We start from the raw sequence: 25242 nt of genomic DNA, 5'->3' as shown, positions 1-25242 counted from the left end.
AAGTTTACTCAATTTTCACTGCATATTAAGAGCATACATTTTGCAAAATATCAATTTGAATAGTAAAAACTATTAAATTTTAATTCTCCTTATGATTGACAAAATTGTGAAATAATTACCCTTTTTATGGTATGTTCTGTTTTTATACTAATGTTTAAATGTTTTAATCTGAGAGAACACATAGAAATTGTAAGTGATGATGATACACTTCGTCTATTATAAGTGCTAATCAACTGCATGTTTCTGTGAAAAAATAGAAGGGGAAGTTCCCATTCATATTCTAAGTAAATAGCCCATAACCATATTCATTTTTGACAACAATATTCAATTTTATGACTCAATCAATTATAAAAAGTGTATTCATATGTCTGTATCATTTAAAAATGCTTTTAAATCATTATCTTTGAAACATTTTATTTACTGTATCTATCGAATCTGGCTTAGAGTTATGACTTATGACAAATAGTTAAAATATTTTTAATAAAGTTTAAAGTAATGATGTTTCTCCTTCTGTTCAGAAGTTTATACAGTTCTCCACCAACTGATTTGATAAACTGATTTATTTGTAAACCATATTATGCAACCTTCCCTTAAGATAGTTGACATCTATAATTTTGCTTTGTTGTTAAAGGGACTGAAGATAAAGTTATAAAAATGCAGTTATTTTTATGCCTATAGTTTGTAGATCTTTTGCAAATGTTTGGGTTGCCAAGGGATTTTGTGTAACATTTATTGCCATATGACCAGTACATTTCCAGTAATTTTGAAAGGTGGTGTTTTGATTCAGCATTTTATAATACAACAGATTGTAGGCTATCATTTGCTCTTGTTTGCCCTGCATGTGATTTTGCACAATCAAAATTTGATTAAAGTGATTTCCAACCCTTGGATTCTCAACTGGTCTGACCTCAGGATCAACATCCTTCCAAGGATTCTGTTCAGATATATTACACATGTGAAAGTACTAATATTTGTGGGGTACCAATTTTCATGGATTTCATGATTGTTTCAAACAAAGAAACTTAATTCCCAACAAAATACATATATTCTGTTAATTTGTACTGAGGGAAATATCAAACCACAAATTTAAGAATCCACGAACCAACGATTTGTCTGCAATCCATGAATATTGATAGCCACAAATAAAAGTACCATCACAGTAGTCCTTTAAAATGATCTAGAAGTGACTTGATTGTTGAATTTTTTATCTCATATATTTAGATTAAAATATAACTTTTTTGTATATGCATTATAAGTGTTTGTTTAAACCCTATATCGTCTACCCTATATTGCATACCCTATATCATACCAGTAGACAGTTGGGTTGAGGGGGAATATTATGACTTCCACTGTCCCCTCCTATGGAAACAAAAAAAACATGGCAAAAACTGTTGAGAAACAAGATTTTGAAACTAGTAAAGCCAGGAATAAAAAATTTCAACCCCCCCCAGATTTCTAGTTATGGGCCTGATCATTCAACCTTTGTAATCTGTGTTTTCATACACCAGCTGTACATTGTCTTTATACACAATTTACTGTACTTTTCATACTTTTTATAGGATTGACACGTATGTGCATCAGATGTTTGACAATTGAAGTTTGTATCAATCTGAATTACCTTAATGACATTTCAATGACTATTTGATGATATTAGTAGTTCACCTAGTCTTTGGTGTCAACAGATATTTTATCCATGGGGAAACAATTTATTAACAAACCATAAATATTCAAATTTAATATGATCAGAGTTAGTCATAGTGTCTCGGATGTGTTTTAATTTGGTATGCATGTTTACTGGGTGCAAAAAGTGATGTTATGAAAGACTCAATTGAGCTTATACATTGATTTATTATTTTTTAAATAAGTAAATTTATAGGATATTTTGAGTTGTCTACCCTTTTCCCTTTGGTTTTGAGTTTTGTCCTCAGTTTGGCTTTCTTAAAATGATACTGCTTAAACATACACAGATGGAATTTAAACAGAAAAAATATAAATTTAAACTCTGTTTAATTTTCAGGTCGTTTGCTTAAATGCTATTTACACTTGGAATAAATTAATCTGTCAGATTTCTATATACATGTATTTAATTCCAAAACAGTTAATAATTGACTGTAAATCATATTAACTTTATAGAATATGTTTCAGTGAGATGTCATTACTTGACATAGTGGAGCATTGTTGTAATTGACAAAATAAGAGATTAGTGATACCCTCTGTTACCAGAATCTGTTTCTTTGTGGAAATGTTTTTAGTTTAACAATGTTATTATTATTGTCTCAAATCTTAGTCCTGTTATATTCTTGTTTAATCTGTTATCTAGTTACATGTATGAGTTAATTGAAAAAGGCTAGTATTCATTTAGATTAAAGTGAATGTAAAATTATTTTCTTTTTATTTGTGCTTTAATTTGACCTTTTTTGCAAAAGTTACAAAATGTCAATCTGTTCTGTCACGTAATATAAATGTTATCTTACATGTTCATATCAGTTTCTTTCCATTTTTGTATTTTGAGTAAAATATATAGTTTTGATTTCATCAGTGACTTTCTTTGTATGGACACATTTTGTTTGTATATTTTAGGCTGAAAAATTATATTTCCATCCATTTTTCGCTCACCTGGCCAGGCACATGTGAGCTATTGCTATCACTTTGCATCTGTCATTGTCATAAACTTTTTCAAACATCTTCTCCTCTGAAACCACTGTGGCAATTGCAATTAAACTTGGCTTGAATGTTTCTTAGGGTGATCTCTTTAGAACTGATAGGGGGATATTTGATTTGCAAAAAAAATATGGCCATCATTACTACAAATAGACCATAGAGGTAAGAGTAATCAAGGGAAACAAGATTCTGGCTGAAATGAAAAAAAAAAATGTAATTAAGGGACTAAGGGACACACTCAACAAAGAATATATATAATAACAAAAGTTAAAACAAGAAAAAGACAAAAAGTACTGATGACCCATAATTGTTCTTTATATCTTAAGATTTTTCATTGTGTTTAGTTTTGAAGAAACAACACAAAAAATGTTATTTTGAGGGAATTTTTTTTTTACTGAGTCATAAGTGAAAACTAAATTTTGATCTCTTTTTACAACCTTAATATGTAACTTTAATTTAAAGTGGATAGCTTTATCATTGCTTCATTTTTAGTCAAGTTATTGTCTAGACATTAGAAAAATGCTTGTTAATGGCCCCAGAGATAAGATGACATTTATTTGTTACCTGCCTTGACAAGGGCAGAACTCTAGAAGTTGGGTCACTATGTCCCTCTGTCTGTACATCTGTATGTCTGTTCGTTCATAACACTTCAGCTTGTCATCGCAACTTCTCTGAAACTACATTACAGAAACTCCTGAAATTTGAAGAGTAGCAAGAACACCATATATAGTTGTGCATATAGTCAGGAAACTTTGATTCTCTAATTTTTATTGGAGTAATGCCCCTTTGAAGTTAGAAATTTACCATTTATCATTTATCAGCTTGTCATTGCCTCTACTCTTAAACCGCTAAAATGAATTTCATGAAACTTGATGTGTAGCAAGAACACTATATGTTGATGTGCATATAATCAGTAAATTTTGATTCTATAATTTTTACTGAAGTTTTGCCCCTTTGAATTATTTACTGAAAACTATCATATATCAGCTTGTAATTGCAACTCATCTAAAATTTCTCAACAGAATTTCATAAAACTTGGTTTGCAGCAAATACACTATATTTTGTTGTGCATATTATCAGGAAATTTTTATTCTTTATTTTTATGGGAATTATGTTCTGTATATCCATCTCCAACATTTTTTTCGTCACATTTTCCTCAGGAACTTTAAATTCACCTGCAGTATGACACTGCACATGGATATGGAGTTCTTTCCTTTGTTTTGTCTTATAACATTTTTCACTACAGAATAAAGAAAAAGTTACTGGGTAAGCTTAATTTTGTTTATATTAATATCTACCGGTAGCTTTTTCTATGAAATGCTTGTATGTAAATTGTGTCTGCAATGATAGATTCAGTAGCTGAAGAACCTGCTGCTATCTGAGACAAATTAAACATGATTTACTTGTCATTAAATACAAGTGGGTTAATGCCACTGAATTATGCGATATTTCCACCTGATTAAATCTTTATTTTGGATTCTTAAAACCCACCTTAAAGAATGTAGAGTTCAATATCTTGGAGAACAATAATAATTGTTGAACTATGGGTGTCCTGATGTCCACAGCCTCCCTTATTTCATTGTTGTATAGAATTCTATAACAAAGCTGAGCTTGTTGAGATGTATGAAGGGTGCTAGTTTGAAGTCCGATCAGCCGACAGCTGAAAGAAAAAGTCAAAAATGAAGGAAAGATGTCATCTTGTGTAGAATTAACTTTTGAAGAGATTAGTTTTTCTCTGGCCATTGACAAATCTGATCTGTTATTTAGATCTGTTTTAAATGTAAATCATTCTCAAATCTGCACTTTTTTAAAATGTGATAGAGACCTATTTGAAGGCTTATTTATTTTTAAGATATGATATTAGAGAAATGTTTTACGTTTATAAGGAATTGGTCTTTTGGTGAGTTACTAACTATACATTTTACTTGATCACATTATGAACTATCAGTTAAACATGTGTATATGGTTACTAGTACGTAAATAGACTGGAACAAGAAATGTTTTATTACAGAGGAGATTGCAGATGAAAATCTTGAATTGGCAGCAGGATGGCCCATTTGTATACCTAGTCTGAATACTCATATGCTTTTTAATGGACACAATATATTTTTTCTTTCCTTTTATTTTTATGAACAAAGCCTTTAATACACAAATTTGATGGAAATGCTCATAGAACATTACTGATTGTCCTACCTGACCATACAGATAATACAGGTCTGGACAGTACTCATAGAGCCCAGATATCAGTATAGTCTTGTATTATTTCATGCCTGGAATGGTCTTTTTTTCAGCTTGTGGTTTATAACATAGTCAATGTCTATGAAATATACAGCACCCAATTAAAACATTATCAGTTTTATCAGTCTGCTGGAGAGAACAATATTAAAACCCCTACCATACATATACCAGGGAAAGTTAGATATGTAATCAGGTATCAATGTAAATTTTCAAGGTTTTGATTAACTCTTTCCATTGTATGATATGTTTTCCCTCAATAAGTGTATTCTCCTGTGTGGAGATAAAATCTTCCCTGACCAGATTCAGTAATTTATATGTTACCATACATAAAAGAATATTAGATCTGATACCAACAGAGTAATTTTTATTAATAGTGTTTTATTCAGTTGTTACAGGATTTTAGGGTTGTGTTGCAAACTTGCAGTGATCACATGTAGAGAATGTATTGTATATGTTGAAAGTCTACAGTCTGCTGTCTTTCTGTTTAGATTTGTTTTTTGTTCTTTTTTAATAAATACTTTATTTATAAAGTTCTTTTATGAATAGTTAAAGCATAAACACCCATATATCATCAAACTTGATTTTGTAATGGAGAAAGTTGACACCAATTATGAATTATATTCCAGGTTATTAGAGGAGTTTAATTATATAAAGATATTATCTGTTGGAATTGAAATCAAGGTAGAACTAAAGCTGATAAAATCTACAGTTAACTTGGATGGCAGTGACAGGAATGTATTGAAATTTTAATTGTTGTTTATGGTGATAATTTTATTCTAAACTGATCTGCAATGAATATATAATTGACTTTAATTCTTCATATATTGACAAATTGTTTTCAACAAGTTTTCTTCATGAGTTATGAAGTCTTATTGAAGAAAATGTTCTAATCTCAGTACTTTTTTGTTCTAAAAAAAGATGAGAATTCAAAGATACCTAAGAACAATTCCAGAGAATAGGTATCTCTGTCTTATAGCAACACTTTGTTACAACAAGTCTGATGTTGTAATGTGTTTTTTACAATGTACGAAACAGTATGTAATATCCTATTGTAGTGAAAAGTACATACATGAAAATTGTGACTGTCCCAATTGAACTTTTTAACCATTTATCTTAGGATGGGTTGATACCAATAGGACTTCAAAATATGGACTTAAAACTATAACCATCCCTTGTCTGCTAGTGACACTGTCTTTATAGTCTAATGGCAGTATGCCCCCCTCCCCTCTAATTATTTGGAAGGGGATCATGGTTTAAACCAAAGCCATCATGACAAACAATAAGTGGGAAAGTGTTTACTTTTATCAAGTACAGTGACATCCAATACATTGTGTAACTCTTCTTTTCTCAATTGCAAAAAAAGTGAATGATTTAAGTCTTTTTTTCAATATCTTAAAACTTTAATTTTGTATCATTTGACTGACTGGTTCCTGATTGGTCAGACTAATTCTACCTTTATCAGGATGAGTCTTATTTTGTCTTACATGGACTTGTTCTTTGGTCTCTAAATGGCAAAGATTAAGATTTATATTCTAATATTTATTTACAAAGTTTTGCTCTCTTTATTCAGACCTGTTTGTGTTACATACGGCACTTGTTTTAAGGCTGACACTAGGTTATACCATTTATATACTAAAAATGAATCTAGAAGAGGTTTTATGAGTGATAGGCATCTTTCATTCAGGGTCAACACTTCAGTCCATACTTCTGTGATATTTTTTACTGGAGGTTATAGGAGGGTTTCTATTAAGTTTTCTTTTAAATTATATTGTGTAAATTAGTGCTGTGTATTGCAGGATTAGAGGCATTTAATGTACTTTTGATTTCACAAGTACAATAAATGTTTATACTTCAGAGCCTTGTAAACTTTAATCTTTATCATGTCTTCAAGATATATTATATTTAAAGGTTTTATTTGTGAAAGGTCTGAGATTAAGTAAAATACTATTTAAAATATAAAATACTTATATTTTCCCATGAGCAATAACTCATTGAATAAATAGTATTAATCATTCATTAGTATAACTCTGAGTTTGTATATAATGGTAAAAATAAATATAAAAATAAGTCAGCTTATGAAGGATAAAGATCTGACGAATGGACTTCTTAGTAGATTAACTTGGATTAGATAAGTAATTACTATATAGTAGTAGTAGAACTGCATTAAGGGGTCTAAATGGAAAAAAAGGTCCTACATCAGTTACCCTTTAAGACAGAAAATGCTTTGAAATTTTTATGATTCAGGTACCCTTTGATAATATGTAATTCATTTGAAAATTTTTGAAATTTGAAATTTAAACTTTTTCCTAAATAATTTGAAGATGTTTTAAATCTGACATAGAAAATTTCATTTTGTACATCTATAGAAATATATATTTTGGGAATGTATAGAGAAAATTTGGTATTATCATTTTTTGCAATGAAATGCAACATTATCTTGCTATTGTAAATAATAATCCAACCATGTTTTGTCTATAGCATACTGGATTATTATTTGTAAAATGAAAGAAAATTAATTCAAAGAAAAAAATTTAGTTTCCCTTTCCTTTACACCGACAAACTTTAACAAAATACAAATGTAGTGTTACATTCTGTGTTTGGAGGCAGTAAATACTTTAAAGGGTACTTTATATTCATGAATTGATTGTGAATTCTGATTGGTTGAAGATTTTATACTAATTATAATATCTAATATCACTTATTGACAAGGATAGTTGAAAAAGATTCTGGTCGATTTAAATTTAGAGAAGTTTAAATTTTATGTTGATGTCTGGTGTAAACATATAATTTGTGGATTTATAATATAAAGGAGTTAATAACCTGACCGTAGTAGTTGTATAAGGCATATAGGTATGTTTTTATTTACTGCATAGTTATTAATACTGTTTACCGAGGTATTTAGTTGTTTTGTCTGTCATTTTTTAAGCCTGCTTCTTTTGAAGCTTTTAATCATTTTAATATTACTTTGTAGCGTTAGCTGTATAAGTAATCCCCAATTTAAAGTCATATATTTATAATTCAAAAATACCCATCATTTGAATACTGAAAAATTTCTATCTCCTGTACAAATAAGCCTCTCATTAGCAGTGTTAGATAAGTTCAACTGGTCAAGTGGGCAAGTTTTGCCAATGCTGAACTGGCCCAGTGTGAAGTTTACATGCCCTTATGAAATGTTATACAGAAAAGCATCCAAAAGTAGATGGTTCAGTAGGCAAGCCTTATTTCACTGTGACTTGCCCATCATGATTTTGGTTTTTTTTGCCATGCGCCAGTGGCAAAGTTTGCTTATCGTGATTCTCCTGTTACCAAATAGGTACTGTGTAATCCAAGTAAAACCATCCTGGGTGGCCACATATCTGTATGTCTTCTAAAAAGTTATTGGGATTAGATAAATAATTGAGTTCAATTTACATAAATAATTACATATCCAGCTCCAATTTCTAAATTTTATTCACTGACCACAGATTATTTTTTAATTCTACATGAATATCAGGGCTGTCAACATACATTTGTTAAGGACAGATGTAAGAATAATTTATCATTGTGTCAGATTTTTCAGTTTTTTTAATTAAAAATATGGGTTGTACCATTTTATTAAATCCTCAGATTAATTGAAAGATGTACTCCCAAGTTTTTACAGGCCTACTTCATATAATGTTTAATTGTAGTCTTCATTCAATTTGGGGATCATTGAGATATTGTTGGTTATTGTTACTCTTCATGTAAAAATATGGTGCAAACGGTTTTTAATTGATGTTTGATATTTTGTATAAATGATTTTGACAGATTAAAGAATGATTTATTGAAACATTAATCATCAAATGAGCCAAAAAAAGATCTTTAAATTCTGGGGGGTTCATTTTGATGTTATTGTGTGTAGTGATCTGACAATTTTGTCATTTTTGTTGAACCAGGTTTTAGAATTCATAATTTTGATGATAAGTTTTCTTGGGAAATTGGAATGGGCTCCTTCCTTCCACCATTTGATTCAGAAATATTATATAGATTTATATGGTTGTTCAATAGATATCAAATCCTGCTGCCACTCTCGTTTCCTGAAATAATTCAGTCTACATCTAAAATTTTTCTAAATATGATTTATACCTTGTTGTTTGACACATCATAATCTACATGTGTTTTAATATAGTGTTTTCGGTCTTAGAATCTCTGTCATTTCAGTAATTGACTTTTTACAGTTCTATTTATCTTTAAGTCTTTCAATGTTTACTGATTAATATATTTTTTATTTGAATTAAGATATAAGAAAGTCTTTCTACTTCTTACCCTCCTGAATGCAGTAACTAAAGTGATAAATATGTTTTACCATAAAATGTCAGTTTTGTACTGTATATTTATACCTTTTCAATAATTCATACACTATAAGATTTTTTATGGGATTCAAACACTTTAAATTTCATACCCTATTCATTTACTTTTATTCAGGAAGTTATTGTCCAATTTTAGTCGGAGTAAAGTTATAACATATTGTGACATAAATTGTGACACTTCCAGCAAACTTCAAAATTTAATGTATCGGTTTTCCAATCTTTACTTCATGTCTCTAAATTCTAATTTTTAATAATAAGTGATGACAATCTTTATATTTGTTAAGATAAAATCTATATTTGAATTTTAATAAGATATTGTGATATATTCAGGTTAAGGAAATATAAGATTATGACCTTTCTGTGTGTTCTTTATCTGGCCATAGAAATACCAGAAGGAATGAGCAAAAACATTAATAAAAAAACAATGTTGTTAGTTTAATATCACTTGTAAGGTATATCCTTGGGTTTTGTTGTATATGTCATTTGTAGCTGTGGAGAGGAAATTAAAATAGAGTATTTTAATCTTTTTGACAGAAGACTTTTGAAGATGATATGGAAAGTGGATACATAAAAATTTTATTTGATCAATACAAAATTTTACTGAAAATAAGAAATTATTAGTATTATTTCCATATATATGTCAAGATTGGTTAAAAATTTTCTGAAAAATATTTTTTCAACATTGATTTTCTAATGGTATTTTAAAACTTAAAGATGTTTTTCCATAGATTTTTAGATAGTACACTGGTAGCTCCACTGGTAGCTCAAACATTACCCATAGTAGATAGTACAGTGGTAGCTCGAACTCATCGGCTTTTCCCAAAAACTACTGGCCTCTGCTGAAAAGGTTTAATTTTGTTTGTTGTAAAATATTTGTCTCCTTTACACCAATAGAAATAAACGTCAAACTTAAGTTGAAACTGAGTATAAAAACTGCATCCCTGCCATAACAACATTGTTCTACATTAACCATAATGGTTATAATATCATGTAATAATGACAGAAGTGTTGAGTTATGTCCCTTTAATTGTCCCATACATCATAGCATTAACAAGCCCTTGTAGTGTGTGTTTTATGGTCCAAATGGGAATAACTTCACACATTAAGACCACATGTCATAGTCAAAGTTTTGTAAGTCTTTAAATTGGAACTTTTTTTGTTTTCAGAAATAGTTTGCTTTTTTAAAAAAGTTAAAAGATAAATCTTTTAGTTTACTGTTTTGTGATAATGTTCCATCAGCGTTAAATTAGTGTTAAGGTAATGTTAAGTTAACATTAAATTTTAATGTTCATTAACAATCAAGGGCTCAGTTAACGTTAACTTAACATTCATTTAAAGGTTAATCTAATACTAATTTAACCGTAACATTAAGTTAATGTGACTCATTTTTGCCTGTGATGACATTGAATCTCTTTAGTAACAAGAGCCCTAAGTTTTGAGTGAAAAATTTCTTTCTTCTAAACATTTTTAATTACAATAAATTTTTCCAGTATGACTGTATAAAATTAGTGACCCCTTTACTTTGCCCAGGAGAAAAAGCAACATGCATCAAATGTAACATCACTTAATTTCTCCTTTACAACTTTTTTCCTTTGGCAATATGAGTCTTGTAAAAAACATTTTTTCATGTTTAAATAAATTTTACACCTTGTAGAAACAAAGTGAATGTGACATGTGACATTAATTTGTCAATATGGACAAATGGAATATGAGTATGTCTTTTTTTTGTAATAAAATATTTATTTATCACCAATTAAAGATGAAAAATTATTGAACAAATTGATGCATTGGACCATTTTGTTTAGTTTTTTTCATGTTTTAGCTTATGGCTTTGAAATGGAACATGTTTCACACAACTGAAACAAAACTTCATGTAATTTTTCAATATATATTGTATAAATGACTTTCTGTGTCCTGAGACATATTTTTGGCTAAAGGCTCTTCAATAACATCAGGTGTTAGTGAAACTATGCTGAAGAGGAAGTTGTAGGATTGCATTTGGATTTCTGGTTATTTCTTTTCTTGTGAGTACTTATGGGTTTTTTGAAAGCGTTGTTGTGTGGAATTCATATTTAAATGCATTTATTTTTAAGGCATTCATTTAGACATCCTCTTAGCAAGGCGAAGAAACTAATTAAAGAATGTTCTCATTTATATTCAATTTTTACTACATGTACCATGGGAATAGAAGCTAGTGTATTTTTATTATTTGAAAACTCATTCCTTAACTATATAATCATTCACTTCTTCATTCCTCCTTTCAAACATGGTCTCCTTGCTGTTTTTCACTAAGATATTTTATCAGTATATTAATTACCAAATGTTGATATCTTTCTCAAAGAGATTGTGTGGAATGATCATAAAACAACAGTTGTCTTACTCCTGGGGATATACCTGGTCCAGACATGCTAATCCAATTAACATGGAGAGAATTATTACTCCTGGCTAATTAACAGGACAATACCCTTCAATACCAGCAATATGCATGTCTGGTTAAAATTTTATCACATTAGTTGTGTCCCTTTTATTCTGTAATTAAATGGTCACTTCACTTCATATGAAGGTGATAATTTAATTGTCTGGCCTATCTGAGTATAGAGCTGTATGTCTGGACCAGTTTACAGTGGTCCACTAACCTGTTCAGGTACCTGTATTAAAAGGACTTCAATGTTAGACTATGTTAGTAAACATTTTCAGGATTTATTATTTTATTAAGTGGTGATTTATCAAGTAGCATTTAAATAAGGTAGGATTTTTAGATCTAATTTATTTGTGTTTTGAGAAAAAAGAAAAAATTGTGTCTATTTTGATTATCTAGCATTTTGATTTGCTTACCATATTTAAGGAAACTTTTTTTGCTTTTGAAATCTTTAAATATGAACATCTGGCTACATTTTAAATGCATCATAATGAGATAGTTGCTAACATCAGAGGAGATTATTTTTTTTCTGATCTGCCGACATGACCAGTGGTCAGTCTGTATACCTGTACAGGTAGCATCCATTAGACTGGTTTCTTCCTTGACAGAGAGATATCAGTTTGGTCATTGATCAGTGGGAGGCTCTGATTGGTTTTGTCATAAACGGCCATTACCGTCCACTATGATTTATCTGAACAAAACTTTTGTAATTTAGACAATTGTTACACACTGGTCAAATTTGGTCTAAATTCACATTACAGAGCATTAACAAGACTGGAGATGGACCTCTGTAATTTAGCTTTAACTAAACAAGACATTAGGGAAGAATAATAACTGGAGATATTAAGTCAATGGATATTGCCGACATTTAAATGTATTTCAATTAGTGCACATGAATTACAGTTTGGTGAAATTGACTGGAATCATGCTAGGCTGTGTGTTGTGTTGATGTTGGTTTCATTTTTCTTGAGAGTTTCCTGTCATATAAGATATTCCATTCAAATTTTAAGGTACTGTTGTTAGAAAAGTTAGAGACACATGATATTGATATATTGAATATAAATTATTGTAACTGATTTCACAAAAAGATATCAAATGTTAAATATTTGTCCTGTTTAAATCCAAATTCTTGGTAAATTTGACAATTAAGTTGTATCAGAAATGCTGATAATTTATTTTACTTAATTTATCCCATTACTGCAACACTGCTGTATATTTCTATTAAATTTGTTCTTTCCTTTTATTTTCTTACTTTTGTTTGGTTGCAACCAGTTGAAAATCGATGTGTACATAAATGCGCGTAAGACATCTTTATTGAATTAATTAATATTTTTGCAGAACTAAATGTTATTGAGATATAAATGTACCATGCAAAATAATACAGTTTTAAATGTAGGAGGTAAAGATAAGTAAAGATAATGGAAGTATTATGAAGGTTTTATGTTTATATCTCTGGTGAATGACTGAGAACAATAGTGATAGAAGTTATTTTAGGTCAAGAATTGATTGTTGATAATTCTATTATTAACATAGACTGCTTAAAATGTCTAAATCTGAAACATCATCATATTAGTGTTCTATTATAAACATGTACATAGGAAGTGTTTTTGTTCTCCATTGAACATTTAAATAATGTATCATTTGGTGATAGGAATAGGAAAAATAATTTATACACATACATTTTTTGAATGATGTTAAATTTATGTAAATAGTCCTCATCGTTACAGGTTACTTATAATTTCCTTGAAAGTATATGATATATAGGAAAGTTTCTAGGTTTAGTTTGAGGAGGGACACATTTTGCAGGGTTTTTTTCAATTTTGAAGAAGTTTTAAAAATAAAATATTTTTTATATAAACCATTACTTGGTTGCTTTCTTCATTTATTACTTTGGGGTGATAATGCATTGCAAATATGATAAGGATGTGCTGACAATATCTGAATTCAGTTATGAAAAATCAGGACAGATAAAAAATAGAGTCCCAAAATAGCAATTCAAACCATATCTTATGTCTCTCCAGATTTCAAGGGAATGAAACAAGAATATATCTGAACCAATAACTATAAAAAAAAATGTTATAATGAAGATATTTAATGGTAACTAACTAATAACCTAGTAATGACTAGCCCTTTTCATAACCAGTGGCCCACTGTTTAATCCCTAGCTTAACTTTCTTCAGAAGTAGGGTCTATATCCTCAACAAATATTTAAACTAGTAGAGGAATCATGTTGAAGTGAGATTTTCTGTAAGGACTGTACACAAAGGTTTTAATAGAATTATTGAAGTATTGAAAAGTTTGATCTTCATTGTAAAAAATGGAGTAAAAGAACAAATTGTTTACTTTTATTGAGAAGAAGAGTGTAAGACAGGTTCTAATTGACGTGAGTATAATACCTACATTTGTTAATGTTTGATGGCTAGGGTACTTGTCCAAGGTCTAGTATAAAAGTTAGTGACATTAAGTTCTGTTTGATGGCTAAGGTACTTGTCCAAGGTCTAGTATAAAAGTTAGTGACATTAAGCTCTGTTTGGTGGCTAGGGTACTTGTCCAAGGTCTAGTATAAAAGTTTTAAGTTCTGTTTGATGGCTAGGGTACTTGTCCAAGGTCTAGTATAAAAGTTAGTGACATTAAGCTCTGTTTGGTGGCTAGGGTACTTGTCCAAGGTCTAGTATAAAAGTTAGTGACATTAAGTTCAGTTTGGTGTTAGTTTTGACTATAAAATTACCACTATAAGATATCTAATGAGGAAGCTATCAGAAGAGGTCAGTAGTATGGGAAGTATTGTCATATTTTTATTTATTCTTTGGCCAAAAATTCTGTGTTAATTGCAATATAATTTCTCTGCTGAGTTATTTTTCAATGACTTCTTTGCTTTCATTTCAGTATTCTTTTGCACATATTTGATAGAAAATTTGAGAGATAAAATATTCAGTTTCTGTTATAAAAAATTAGCATATTTTTCAAAAAATTGAAACTCTGAGAAACATTATAATTATTTTGTTGATTTTAGAATATCCGTATTGTCTCAGTGGATTTTTTCTTTAATACATTGTCCATCACACAGAGACAAATTATGAATAACATGACTAAAATATCAGGAAATTGTTCAAATAATTATTTTCAAAAATCTGAAATATGACTGTCAGCAATCTGAATTCTTTCAGGTGTCTCCATACAATCGGCATCCTGTAACAGATGATATTTTTATTTCTGAGTCAACGTTTTCCTTAAAACAAACATCTCCCTTCAAAATACTAACAGGAGTTGGTATTTACTTTGTTAAAGGGAGATAATCTTATTGGAACATAGATGTAAATAAATTAATTGAAAATATGTAGCTTTCACACCTCTCAATAATACCAACTGAGGTATAGCCATTATTTGGTACACAAACACAGAGGTGGGAATAAAAGAAGATCTCTATGTCCATGTGATGTCTTTGTTGTATAAGTTTGTTCTCAATCAGGGGTAAAATTTTTATTTATCCAAATGTTTACTCAGCTAATGTGTATTAAGTTGATTTAATTGCTACATCACCTCTATATATGTAACTTCCATAAGATAGGGTTTCCATTAGATATATTTAAAAGTGAAACAGAGGTTGTCAAATTATCGATATGAGATAGGATTTTTCCTTTACATATATATTCTTATTTTGTAGGAATAAGAAGTGACTGTCTATTCTGATTTTTTAAAATGATTGTTTTATGAAGAATCTTAGAGGATCATAAAATTTGGGTATGTTACTTAGACATCATTGAAATTTGTATTATACACACTAAGTTATATTTTATCAAGTATGGCTTTAGACATTTTCTTTAAAATAATTTATGAAATTATGTCATTTGACAACAGAAGAAAATCATTCACTTGCTAGGCTACCACATTTATAAAAAGTTGTCTCCCTGTTAGAGTAATATATTTGTAAAGAGTTATCTTCCATCGGTAAGTCATAAACTTAGATAATTTAAGGATTTATTTGATGACAAACTTAAATCACAATCTTTTTTAAAATGAGAATTGAAGTTTGATAAATTGATAAAAGAGGTCCCACTGTAATCTGATCTAGATATTTTATTATGAGATTTGAGCTAGGAGGAAAAATGCCAGTACATTTGTTGTTTAAATGCAGTGTTGAATTGATTTTAATAAACTTATGTTTTTGATGTAGCATATTGACTACTGTTGTGTTGGAGATTTCTATGACTTAAATTATGTCTGTAACTTAATAGAGCTGTTAAAACACATAAATTAAGGACAATTTAAATGTCTGTAATGTAAAACATTTTTTTTTATTGAAAATGAAGTCATGTTTAATTTATGACACCAAATATCTGCAGGCTTTCTGAGACCATAGAAATCTACTTCACACCATTTCTCATGTCCACATTGAAATCTCTGTCAATATCAAGATAAACTTGTTTATTTAAGAATGAACTTTATTAGGCCCATCAATCTAATTAATGATATCACACAAAGTATCAGTTCAAGTAAAGGATGGTCATTGTGCTTTTCTACCCAGGATTTTAAGACAAGGGAAAATTAAATTTTCTAGTTGTTATGACCAGTATTGGTAGTTTTTCTTATTTATTGGATTTTTATTGTGTGTTATCTAGAAAACTGCTGGACATTAAACCAACACACCGATGAAACATTACAATCATAAATCCTGCCATTCTAGGAGATGGGTTTTGTTTTAAAGTATGAAACCCAGCACATTTTTATAAGATGATAGGGTTATTTGGGTAGATGATGACTAATGCTTCGGCCATGATTGGCTGTTGAGATTTTTATCATAGTGAAAACTTTATAATCTTTGAGTTATCTTCAACATAAAAGTGTCCATTTGATAAATCTGGATAGGGATGTGCATGTCAAACCCTTGCTACCTTTTATTTTGGAGTACATGTACTTGTTCATTGATAATCCTCTCAAAAATAGTAAGGCTTTTGACTACAGTAACCATTGCCACAGAGAATTTTTTTAGAACAGATATAAAAAGAAAACTCAGTTGCCCAGAACAGCTACAGGTATTTTTATTTGTTAAGAGACAACTTTTCTTTTAATTTTTTTTAAATATTTCTGAATTTTTTAAGATTTTTTCACAATATTGATTCTTTTTTGCAGGTATGAAGTATCAACCTGAAATCTGACCAGCTGGAGTAATAAATACAAGATAAAATGGTGCTGTACATTATCATTGGACTGCTATACCTTACAATCATTTGTCATGGAGAAAACATTAACTTCCAGATAATGGAAGAAATGCCACTGGATACTTTAGTGGGCAATCTAGCTACAAGTAGTGGATTTGGTGCCAATATGTCGACTCAGGAATTTGATAATCTTAGATATACTTTTCTTGATAAAACAGATATTGAGAATTTGTTCATAATCAATGACAAAACAGGAGATTTACAGACTAAGATTCAGATAGACAGGGAGAGTGTCTGTGACTTTGGAGATACTTGTGTTCTGACATTTGACATAGTCATTAGATCTATAACTGTGCCATCTATATTTAGAATTTACACTGTTCATGTCACAGTAGAAGACAAAAATGACCATTTTCCATCCTTCCCCACCAACACAATAAACTTACAGATCTTAGAATCTGCAACTATTAGTACTTCCCTATCTATCACAGATGCAACTGACCATGACTCTAGTCCTCAATACTCTGTTCAAAGTTATGAAATTGTTCCAGACAATGGTCCTTTCTATCTTGATTCTCAGCCAAAGGTGGATGGTGGTTTTTGGTTGAATCTTGTGCTACAGCAGACTTTAGATCGTGAACAGACAGACAATTACCACCTAAAAATCATAGCTAAAGATGGTGGTACTCCATCAAATGCTGGCACAGCTACTATAACTATTCAAGTTCTGGATGATAATGATAACTCTCCTGTCTTTGTTCAAAGCATTTATAACATAAGCATTGCAGAAGGGACAAGTCAAGGGGCAGATATCCTCGCTGTTTCTGCAACAGATAAGGATATTGGTGAAAACGGGAAAGTTATTTATAGCTTTAGTTCTCGTCAGTCTGGACTTGATTCTATAAACAGTCTCTTTGCAATTAATAAAACTACTGGATTCATATCTGTGATTGGAAATATTGTTTATGAAGCTGGAAAAAATTTCAAAATTTACATTGATGCAAGTGATCAGGGGAGATCACCCAAAAGTTCTCAAGCCACTGTATACATTAACATTTTGGATACTGGTAACAACAAACCAGAACTTAGAGTCAATTTCCTGTTACCTGGTGGAAATGGTGTGGTTAACATTTCTGAATCCACAAATATTGCATCTGTGCTAGCATCATTGAGTGTTGAGGACTCTGACACAGGACCAAATGGGAATGTTACGTGTAGTATATCTGGAGAATTTCTGTCTCTTCAGCCAATAACAAATAAGAAAGGATATCTTGTGGTTATTAGGAAAATGTTTGACCGTGAAACTCAGGATTATCATAATATACTGGTTGTCTGTAAAGATCAGGGGTCACCAGTCAAAAGCTCCACCAAGACTTTCGATGTCAGAGTTCTAGATGGTAATGACTGTGCTCCTGAATTCTTTTCTACAAATTATTTTGCCTCAGTTGATGAAAATAATTCACCAGGAACTCTTATCACAAAAGTTTCTGCCAGAGATGATGACCTCAGTCCAAATAACATGGTACAATATTTCTTGGATAATGACTCTGAAGACAGGTTTTCTATAAACTCAATTTCTGGAGTTGTGACAGCAGACAAACCCTTAGACCGTGAAACTGCAGAAGTATACAAATTTACTGTCCTTGCAGTTGACAGTGGAAACCCACCACTGACTGGCACTGGGTCTGTAATTCTAACTGTCAAAGACATGAATGACAATGCTCCATACTTTGATGTTCAATTTTATCAGTTTTTTGTTGAAGAGAATAGTGACACCAAAAACACTGTTGGGACTGTCAGTGCTTTTGATAAAGATCAGAAAGGAACAGATAATTCTGACATTTTATTTTCTCTTGCTCCTGGTTCTAGTGTGCCCTTTATCGTCTATCCACAAGGGGATATCTTTGCCACTATGAAACTTGACAGAGAACAGCAAAGTAGTTACCAGTTCAAGGTTGTTGCTAAGGATCAGGGGTCACCACAGAGGTCAGCTTCTATTGTTGTTAGGGTTTATGTTATTGATGACAATGACAACAGACCCAATATAACATACCCAACTAATACCAACAATACCGTTAGAATACCGTATTCTGTTGATATCGGTACTTTTATAACACAAGTAAAAGCACATGATGTGGATGAGGTTGGACGTAATAGTCAGCTGACTTACAATATTACAACGGGTAATGAAGAAAATGTGTTCATAATGGAGTCCACAAATGGGAAGTTATACCTGAGGAAAACTGTTCCACTGATCTCTGACAAAACATACCCACTCAATATTGAGGTCAGTGACAATGGCAGTAATAGGAGGTTAAAAAGTTCCACTGTGTTAAAAATAACACTGCTTTTTACTAATTCTTCTACCAATCCCCTAAAATCTGAGAATGGGAGCAGAAACATGATGATATCTATAGTAGTTGTGGCTCTGACAATTGTCATATCAGCTGCAATGATCGCCATTATATTGGTTCTACGATATAAAGATAAGGCACTGAATCAAAAACCTAGGACATTCTCTCAGATCACGCCTCAGTCAAAAGTAGCAATGAATGGAGTGGCAGGAAATAAAGACTTGGAGATAAAGAAGAAGAAAGAAGTCAGCTTCTCCATCGATGATGATTCAGAAAACATGGAGTTGTGTAATACCAGTTCTACAAAGTCAGTATTCAATGATTTTGAGGTAAGATTATCCCAGCTATATCAAAGCCGTATAGATATACTTTACATATGCATGAATGTGTTAATAGATAATTATTCAAACTTGACGAGAATCAGGGGTATAAAGAAGTCCTGGTGTTCATTTGTTGGTCTGTCTATGTTGTCTGTCAGACTTATGATTTCCAGATGATACTTCGAAAAAAAAACATTCACTTTATTTTAATTGGTTTACAAAACTTGGTCAAGTTATATTTATTTGTTTATATATATGGCCATTTTCAAATTCAAAAAGGGGACTTGCAAGTGTAGTAGGTTTTTGGATAAAATTTAGTCATTATAAACTGTAAGAGTCAGAAGTATTTGATATAATAATGTTCAGGTTTATTTCTTTGTCAAATATTATTATTTATTTCACGCCATTGGATGTGTTAGTCATTGTGAAGAGTAATAAATATATCTGTGGTTAGAAGTTACAAATATTCTGTATATGTAACAACAATCTCCAGCTTACATAGTAATCCTTGTTTTTAGTAATGATGTATGTACTATCTGCTAAATAGTCTCATGGTATTGTCAAGTACCTGACAGGGGATTAGGGTATTTATCAGGCCTACCTTAGAGTTAGAATAACTGTTTTAATACAACTTATGACAAGGTGAAAGTATTATTACAAAGTTGTCAATTTATGTTAATAAATAAAACTGAGTGACAAGTTCTGTGTGTACATGTGTGCTTTCCACATGTACATTTTAAAGAGACCATTATACAGTTCACCATATAAAAATTTTGAAGGACAAAAGACAGAGCACAAAAAGTCTTAATATGTTTTTTTAAAGCTTATTTTATTTCATGTTACAAAAGATTTATACAATAAATGTTTGCTTTAAGTGAAATGGAGGATCAAAGCAATGGTTTGTAAGAAATGATCATGTTTACTCAATTAGGTAGAAATAAAGTGACAGTTAAGATATGTAGTAAACTCCTAATAGTTTAATTTGGATGATAAAAAGGACATTTTATCAACAGCATAACTTGTTTTTTTCTTCAGAAGCTGCCTGACAAGTACAGAATAAGCAAGAAAGATCTACATGTTGACCTACCAAAACAAACGGTTGGTAATAAAATGTTAAATCATAAGGTATCTCCCTTTTTTTCAAAACAATTTGTATCTACCACTCTGGAAAGGCAGTACAGATCAAGAAATTCAAAAGATGGGGTGGGGCCATTGACTGACCTAAGGATGGAGCTCGAGTGATTTTTTATACAATCAACCAAAATGCTGATCCCCATTTTCTCTCGAATCTGTCAGTGAAAGGGGACTTGAGATTATGGGTATGATAAAAAAAAAAAAACTTTCAAATCTTTTGACCTTGGATTAAACTGTATTTTGAAAAAAAGTGGTTCATATGAAAAGTTGGTAAAAATTGTGGAAGTGACTATATGGTTGACCCCAGCATATGTTTATCTGGCAATTATTCTGATCTTCAGGATTACAAAGATTAATGAGGCAGGTGTAAAAACTTCTTGTTTGGCTTAAAATAGTCAAGTACTTCTTTAACTTTTTAAATGGTTTGTTATGATGGATATCAATATTGATACCCCTATACCCCCTGTATATCTTAACTTGACCTTAAACAATTGACCTAATTTACATAATATTTTATAATTGGTAGTTTTAGGAAGTAATATAATCACCCAGTGATACATCAAACTGAAGCTATTGCTATGTTAATTAGGTCTCACAATTTCCCCTATTCACATCTTAGCCACTCTATCTTAGGCTGAAAGTGTCTTCTGTAAGTTAATTATTATGTATTACAAACTTTATGTATGGAGTTACACCAGGTTTATGGAACATAATTATCAGTTGCCAAAACTGTCGCAGGGAGGAGGACTTCTATTTTATAACAGGAATTCTAATGAGAAAACGATGATGAAGTGCCTTATGTGGGCTTTTTATACTATTAAAATAATTGGTAATATTGTGACAACTCAATTTAATATTTTCTATTTTCAGGGTCACCATAGTTTTGACAACATCAGTGAATTTTCAGATGAAGCGACAAATTCCGACAGTGGACATGGTAGTAGCGATATAGATACAACACAGACTACTGGGTCACATGGTATGGACTTTTGCAAAATATTTTATAAGTTGCCTTCATTTTGATGATTCATGAAAAATCTTAAAACAGGAGCAGAATTATGTGGTTTTTTTAAATTTTCATTATGTGTATGACAACCTTCTTGAACACTTGCAAAGTAGCAACTTATGATTCATGAAGAAAAGAAAACTTCCTTTCATTATTATTTATATGAATAAAATAGCAGCATTCCACATCAAAGATTTCAATACAAATTCTAAATGTTGATTGAAAACTTACTTGATTTATTTTTAGATGAAAGGAATTACTCACATAAGTCAGTAAAGTTACCACACATGTTACCAGCTAACTATCAGTCTCCCGTCAGAGCTGATGATGTACTGACAATCATTACAAACATAAATACAGGGAACCAGTATGACAATCGGCCACGGCATAAGTCACATGGCCAGAAATCTAAAGATAAATGGGTGCCATCCTATGTATAGGATTGGCATTATAGGGATACAGTATAGTGCAATATAATACCACATGATCAGGATGTTGTGGTCTGCAAAGTGAAAGTAGACCATGTGAAACTAAATAGACATAAGTGACAGTTCAATATGGATAACTATACAAAGGTTTTAGCTCCAGAAATATCAGAGATGACTGTTAATGGGATTCTACACTTACATTTAGGTATTTACCAATACATTTTTTCTATCTTTTTTTTTCTCATTATTACAATCATTGACCATTGATACTTCTTTTTCCTCGTAATGAAAAGAAAAAAAAACAATTTGAAAACACTTTTTGTGACTTAACTTTAGGTTACTTATACTACAGATGATTAAATTCTGACAGTTCAAGTTTATTTTTTAGGGAAAATATTCATCATAATGATTAAAAAGGGTCTTTGAAATATGTTTTTTTTTAAGCTTGAAAAACTGACAGAATATAAACAAAACTAACCTATTTATTTTTATTTGTACTTCATGTCTACTTTATTTTTTCCATTACAGGTTGAAGATAAATCTTGATGGTTAACAGTGCTTTCTGATGGAGTTAATTACCTCCAAAACCAAATATTTTTATACTGATTCATTGTCATGTGATAATCCATATACAGGGTCTATTCTTTGTTATGTATTTTATAGTTGTTAAATTTTGTTTGTTTAAATAAAATAATGAAACGTTTGTTTATATTTTAATTTCAAACCTGAAAAGGAAAATGGAAGTGGAAACTCATTAAAGGGAAACATTGTATTAAAATGATATCAAGAAACATTTAAAAAAAAAAAGGGAACATTTCACGGGCCTAAAGAGACAGGGTATCTTTGATTGAAATACAGCTTGACACAGCTAATCTACTTATGTAGAAACATTGATTTAACTGGAGTAAATCATGTATGATGAGGCACCATTCAGAACAAGAAAATTGTTTGATAAGACAGGTGTTGGAATACACCAATTAATAACAAAAATCGCAATAAGGGGCAAACTCACAAGATTATGAAACAAACAGAACCAAATGAACACCTATACTCCTGAACACATACCACCACAATACTCCTGAACAACATACCACCACAATACTCCTGAACAACATGCCACCAAAATACTCCTGAACACATACCACAACACTCCTGAACAACATACCACCACAATACTCCTGAACACATACCACAATACTCCTGAACAACATACCACCACAAAACTCCTGAACACATACCACCACAGTACTCCTGAACAACATACCACCAAAATACTTCTGAACAACATACCACCACAAGACTCCTGAACAACATACCACCAAAATACTCCTGAACACATACCACAATACTCCTGAACAACATACCACCACAATACTCCTGAACAACATACTACCACAATACTCCTGAACACATACCACCACAATACTCCTGCACACATATCACAATACTCCTGAACAACATACCACCAAAATACTCCTGAACACATACCACCACAATACTCCTGAACAACATACCACCACAATACTCCTGAAGACGTACCACCACAATACTCCTGAACAACATACCACCACAATACACATGCACACAAACCACCACAATACTCCTTAACAATATACCACCACAACACAATGCTCCTGAACACATACAAACCACAATACTCCTGAACAACGTACAACCACAATACTCCTGCACACACACCACCACAATACTCCTGAACAACATACCACCACAATACTCCTGAACACATACCACAATACTCCTGAACAACATACCACCACAATACTCCTGAACACATACCACCACAATACTCCTGAACAACATACCACCACAATACTCCTGAACACATACCACCACAATATTCCTGAACAACATACCACCACAATACTCCTGAACAACATAGCACCAAAATACTCCTGAACACATACCACCACAATACTCCTGAACAACATACCACAACAATACTCCTGCACACATGCCACAATACTCCAGAACAACATACCACCACAATACTCCTGAACACATACCACCACAATGCTCCTGAACAACATACCACCACAACACTCCTGAACACATACCACCACAATACACATGCACACATACCACCATAATACTCCTTAACAATATACCACAACACAATGCTCCTGAACACATGCCACCACAATAATCCTGCACACATACAAACCACAATACTCCTGCACACATGCCACAATACTCCAGAACAACATACCACCACAATACTCCTGAACACATACCACCACAATACTCCTGAACACATACCACCACAATGCTCCTGAATAACATGCCACCACAACACTCCTGAACACGTACCATCACAATACTCCTTAACAATATACCACCACAACACAATGCTCCTGTACACATACCACCACAACACAATGCTCCTGCACACATACAAGCCACAATACTCCTGAACAACGTACCACCACAATACTCCTGCACACATACCAACACAATACTCCTGAACACATACCACCACAAATGTCCTTATTACAATTGCCGATCATTGATACATGTACGACCTTGAATACTTGTACATGTATTTGTAGCAAAGGTGAGCCATGTTAGACGGTGATAGCAAGTCGATGCATGTAAAGTCATATTACCTGATAAATGGCGGACCCAGCGAGTGCTCCATGGGTTGGAAGACTCGCAACTGTTGTTGGAAATTATGATATTTGAGGATAAGAATTGACCAATGATACCGTAAAAAAAGGACTCAATTGATTCGTCACTACTAATTATCTGTAAGGTCAAATTTCTCAATAATTATGGAAAGAAAATTCTAAATTTGGGTTTTTATGGATGATGCTAATACTGTGAAGCACAACTACGATACAACATACCAAAAAAACTGGGGTCGTTGATTAAACCATTGAAATTAGAGTAAGTCATGTCCGATAGCTTTTTGTGGCTATTCTGAAGTGTATTGTGTATCCAACGCACTTCTCTCTAACTAAAAAATATAGCGACATTATTAAATTTTCATATAACACTACTATGAAAACAATCCTATAAAAATCTACCACCTGATACCAATTCATTGTAACACTGATAACAAATCAGAATGACTACACAGAGGAAGAAGAATAAGAAGACGAACAGAAGAAATTAATTGATTAACGATATACATGTACGGTATCTCATCTTTTATAGTTGACAGTGAGAATATGGTCA

General features: G+C 31.5%; 1 protein-coding gene across 5 annotated transcripts in view; it reads left to right on the top strand.

Annotated features, from left to right (window-relative positions):
• The window catches only part of LOC148604084 (protocadherin-11 X-linked-like), a 34630-nt gene extending 11880 nt beyond the window's left edge, over positions 1-22750 (top strand). For 2 of the 5 annotated variants that reach the window (XM_088547774.1, XM_088547775.1), the window contains 6 exons: positions 15311-15387; positions 16777-19488; positions 20515-20577; positions 21484-21592; positions 21866-22252; positions 22576-22750. In XM_088547774.1, coding sequence (XP_088403900.1) covers positions 16831-19488; positions 20515-20577; positions 21484-21592; positions 21866-22059 — 3024 coding nt within the window. In that variant the 5' untranslated portion in view covers positions 15311-15387; positions 16777-16830 and the 3' untranslated portion in view covers positions 22060-22252; positions 22576-22750. Of the gene's footprint in view, positions 1-7611; positions 7750-15310; positions 15388-16532; positions 16680-16776; positions 19489-20514; positions 20578-21483; positions 21593-21865; positions 22253-22575 lie in introns of those variants that run through there. The other 3 variants (XM_088547773.1, XM_088547776.1, XM_088547777.1) reach the window with 3 other exon arrangements.
• Positions 22751-25242: the final 2492 nt, after the last annotated feature.

The sequence above is a fragment of the Perna viridis genome, chromosome 10 (assembly GCF_037379345.1).
Source record: "Perna viridis isolate PV_CMFRI_1.1 ecotype Kerala chromosome 10, ASM3737934v1, whole genome shotgun sequence".
In the NCBI taxonomy this organism is placed as follows: Eukaryota; Metazoa; Mollusca; class Bivalvia; order Mytilida; family Mytilidae; genus Perna; species Perna viridis.
Note: the sequence above shows the minus strand (reverse complement) of the source record. Positions and strands in the feature narration are given on the sequence as shown.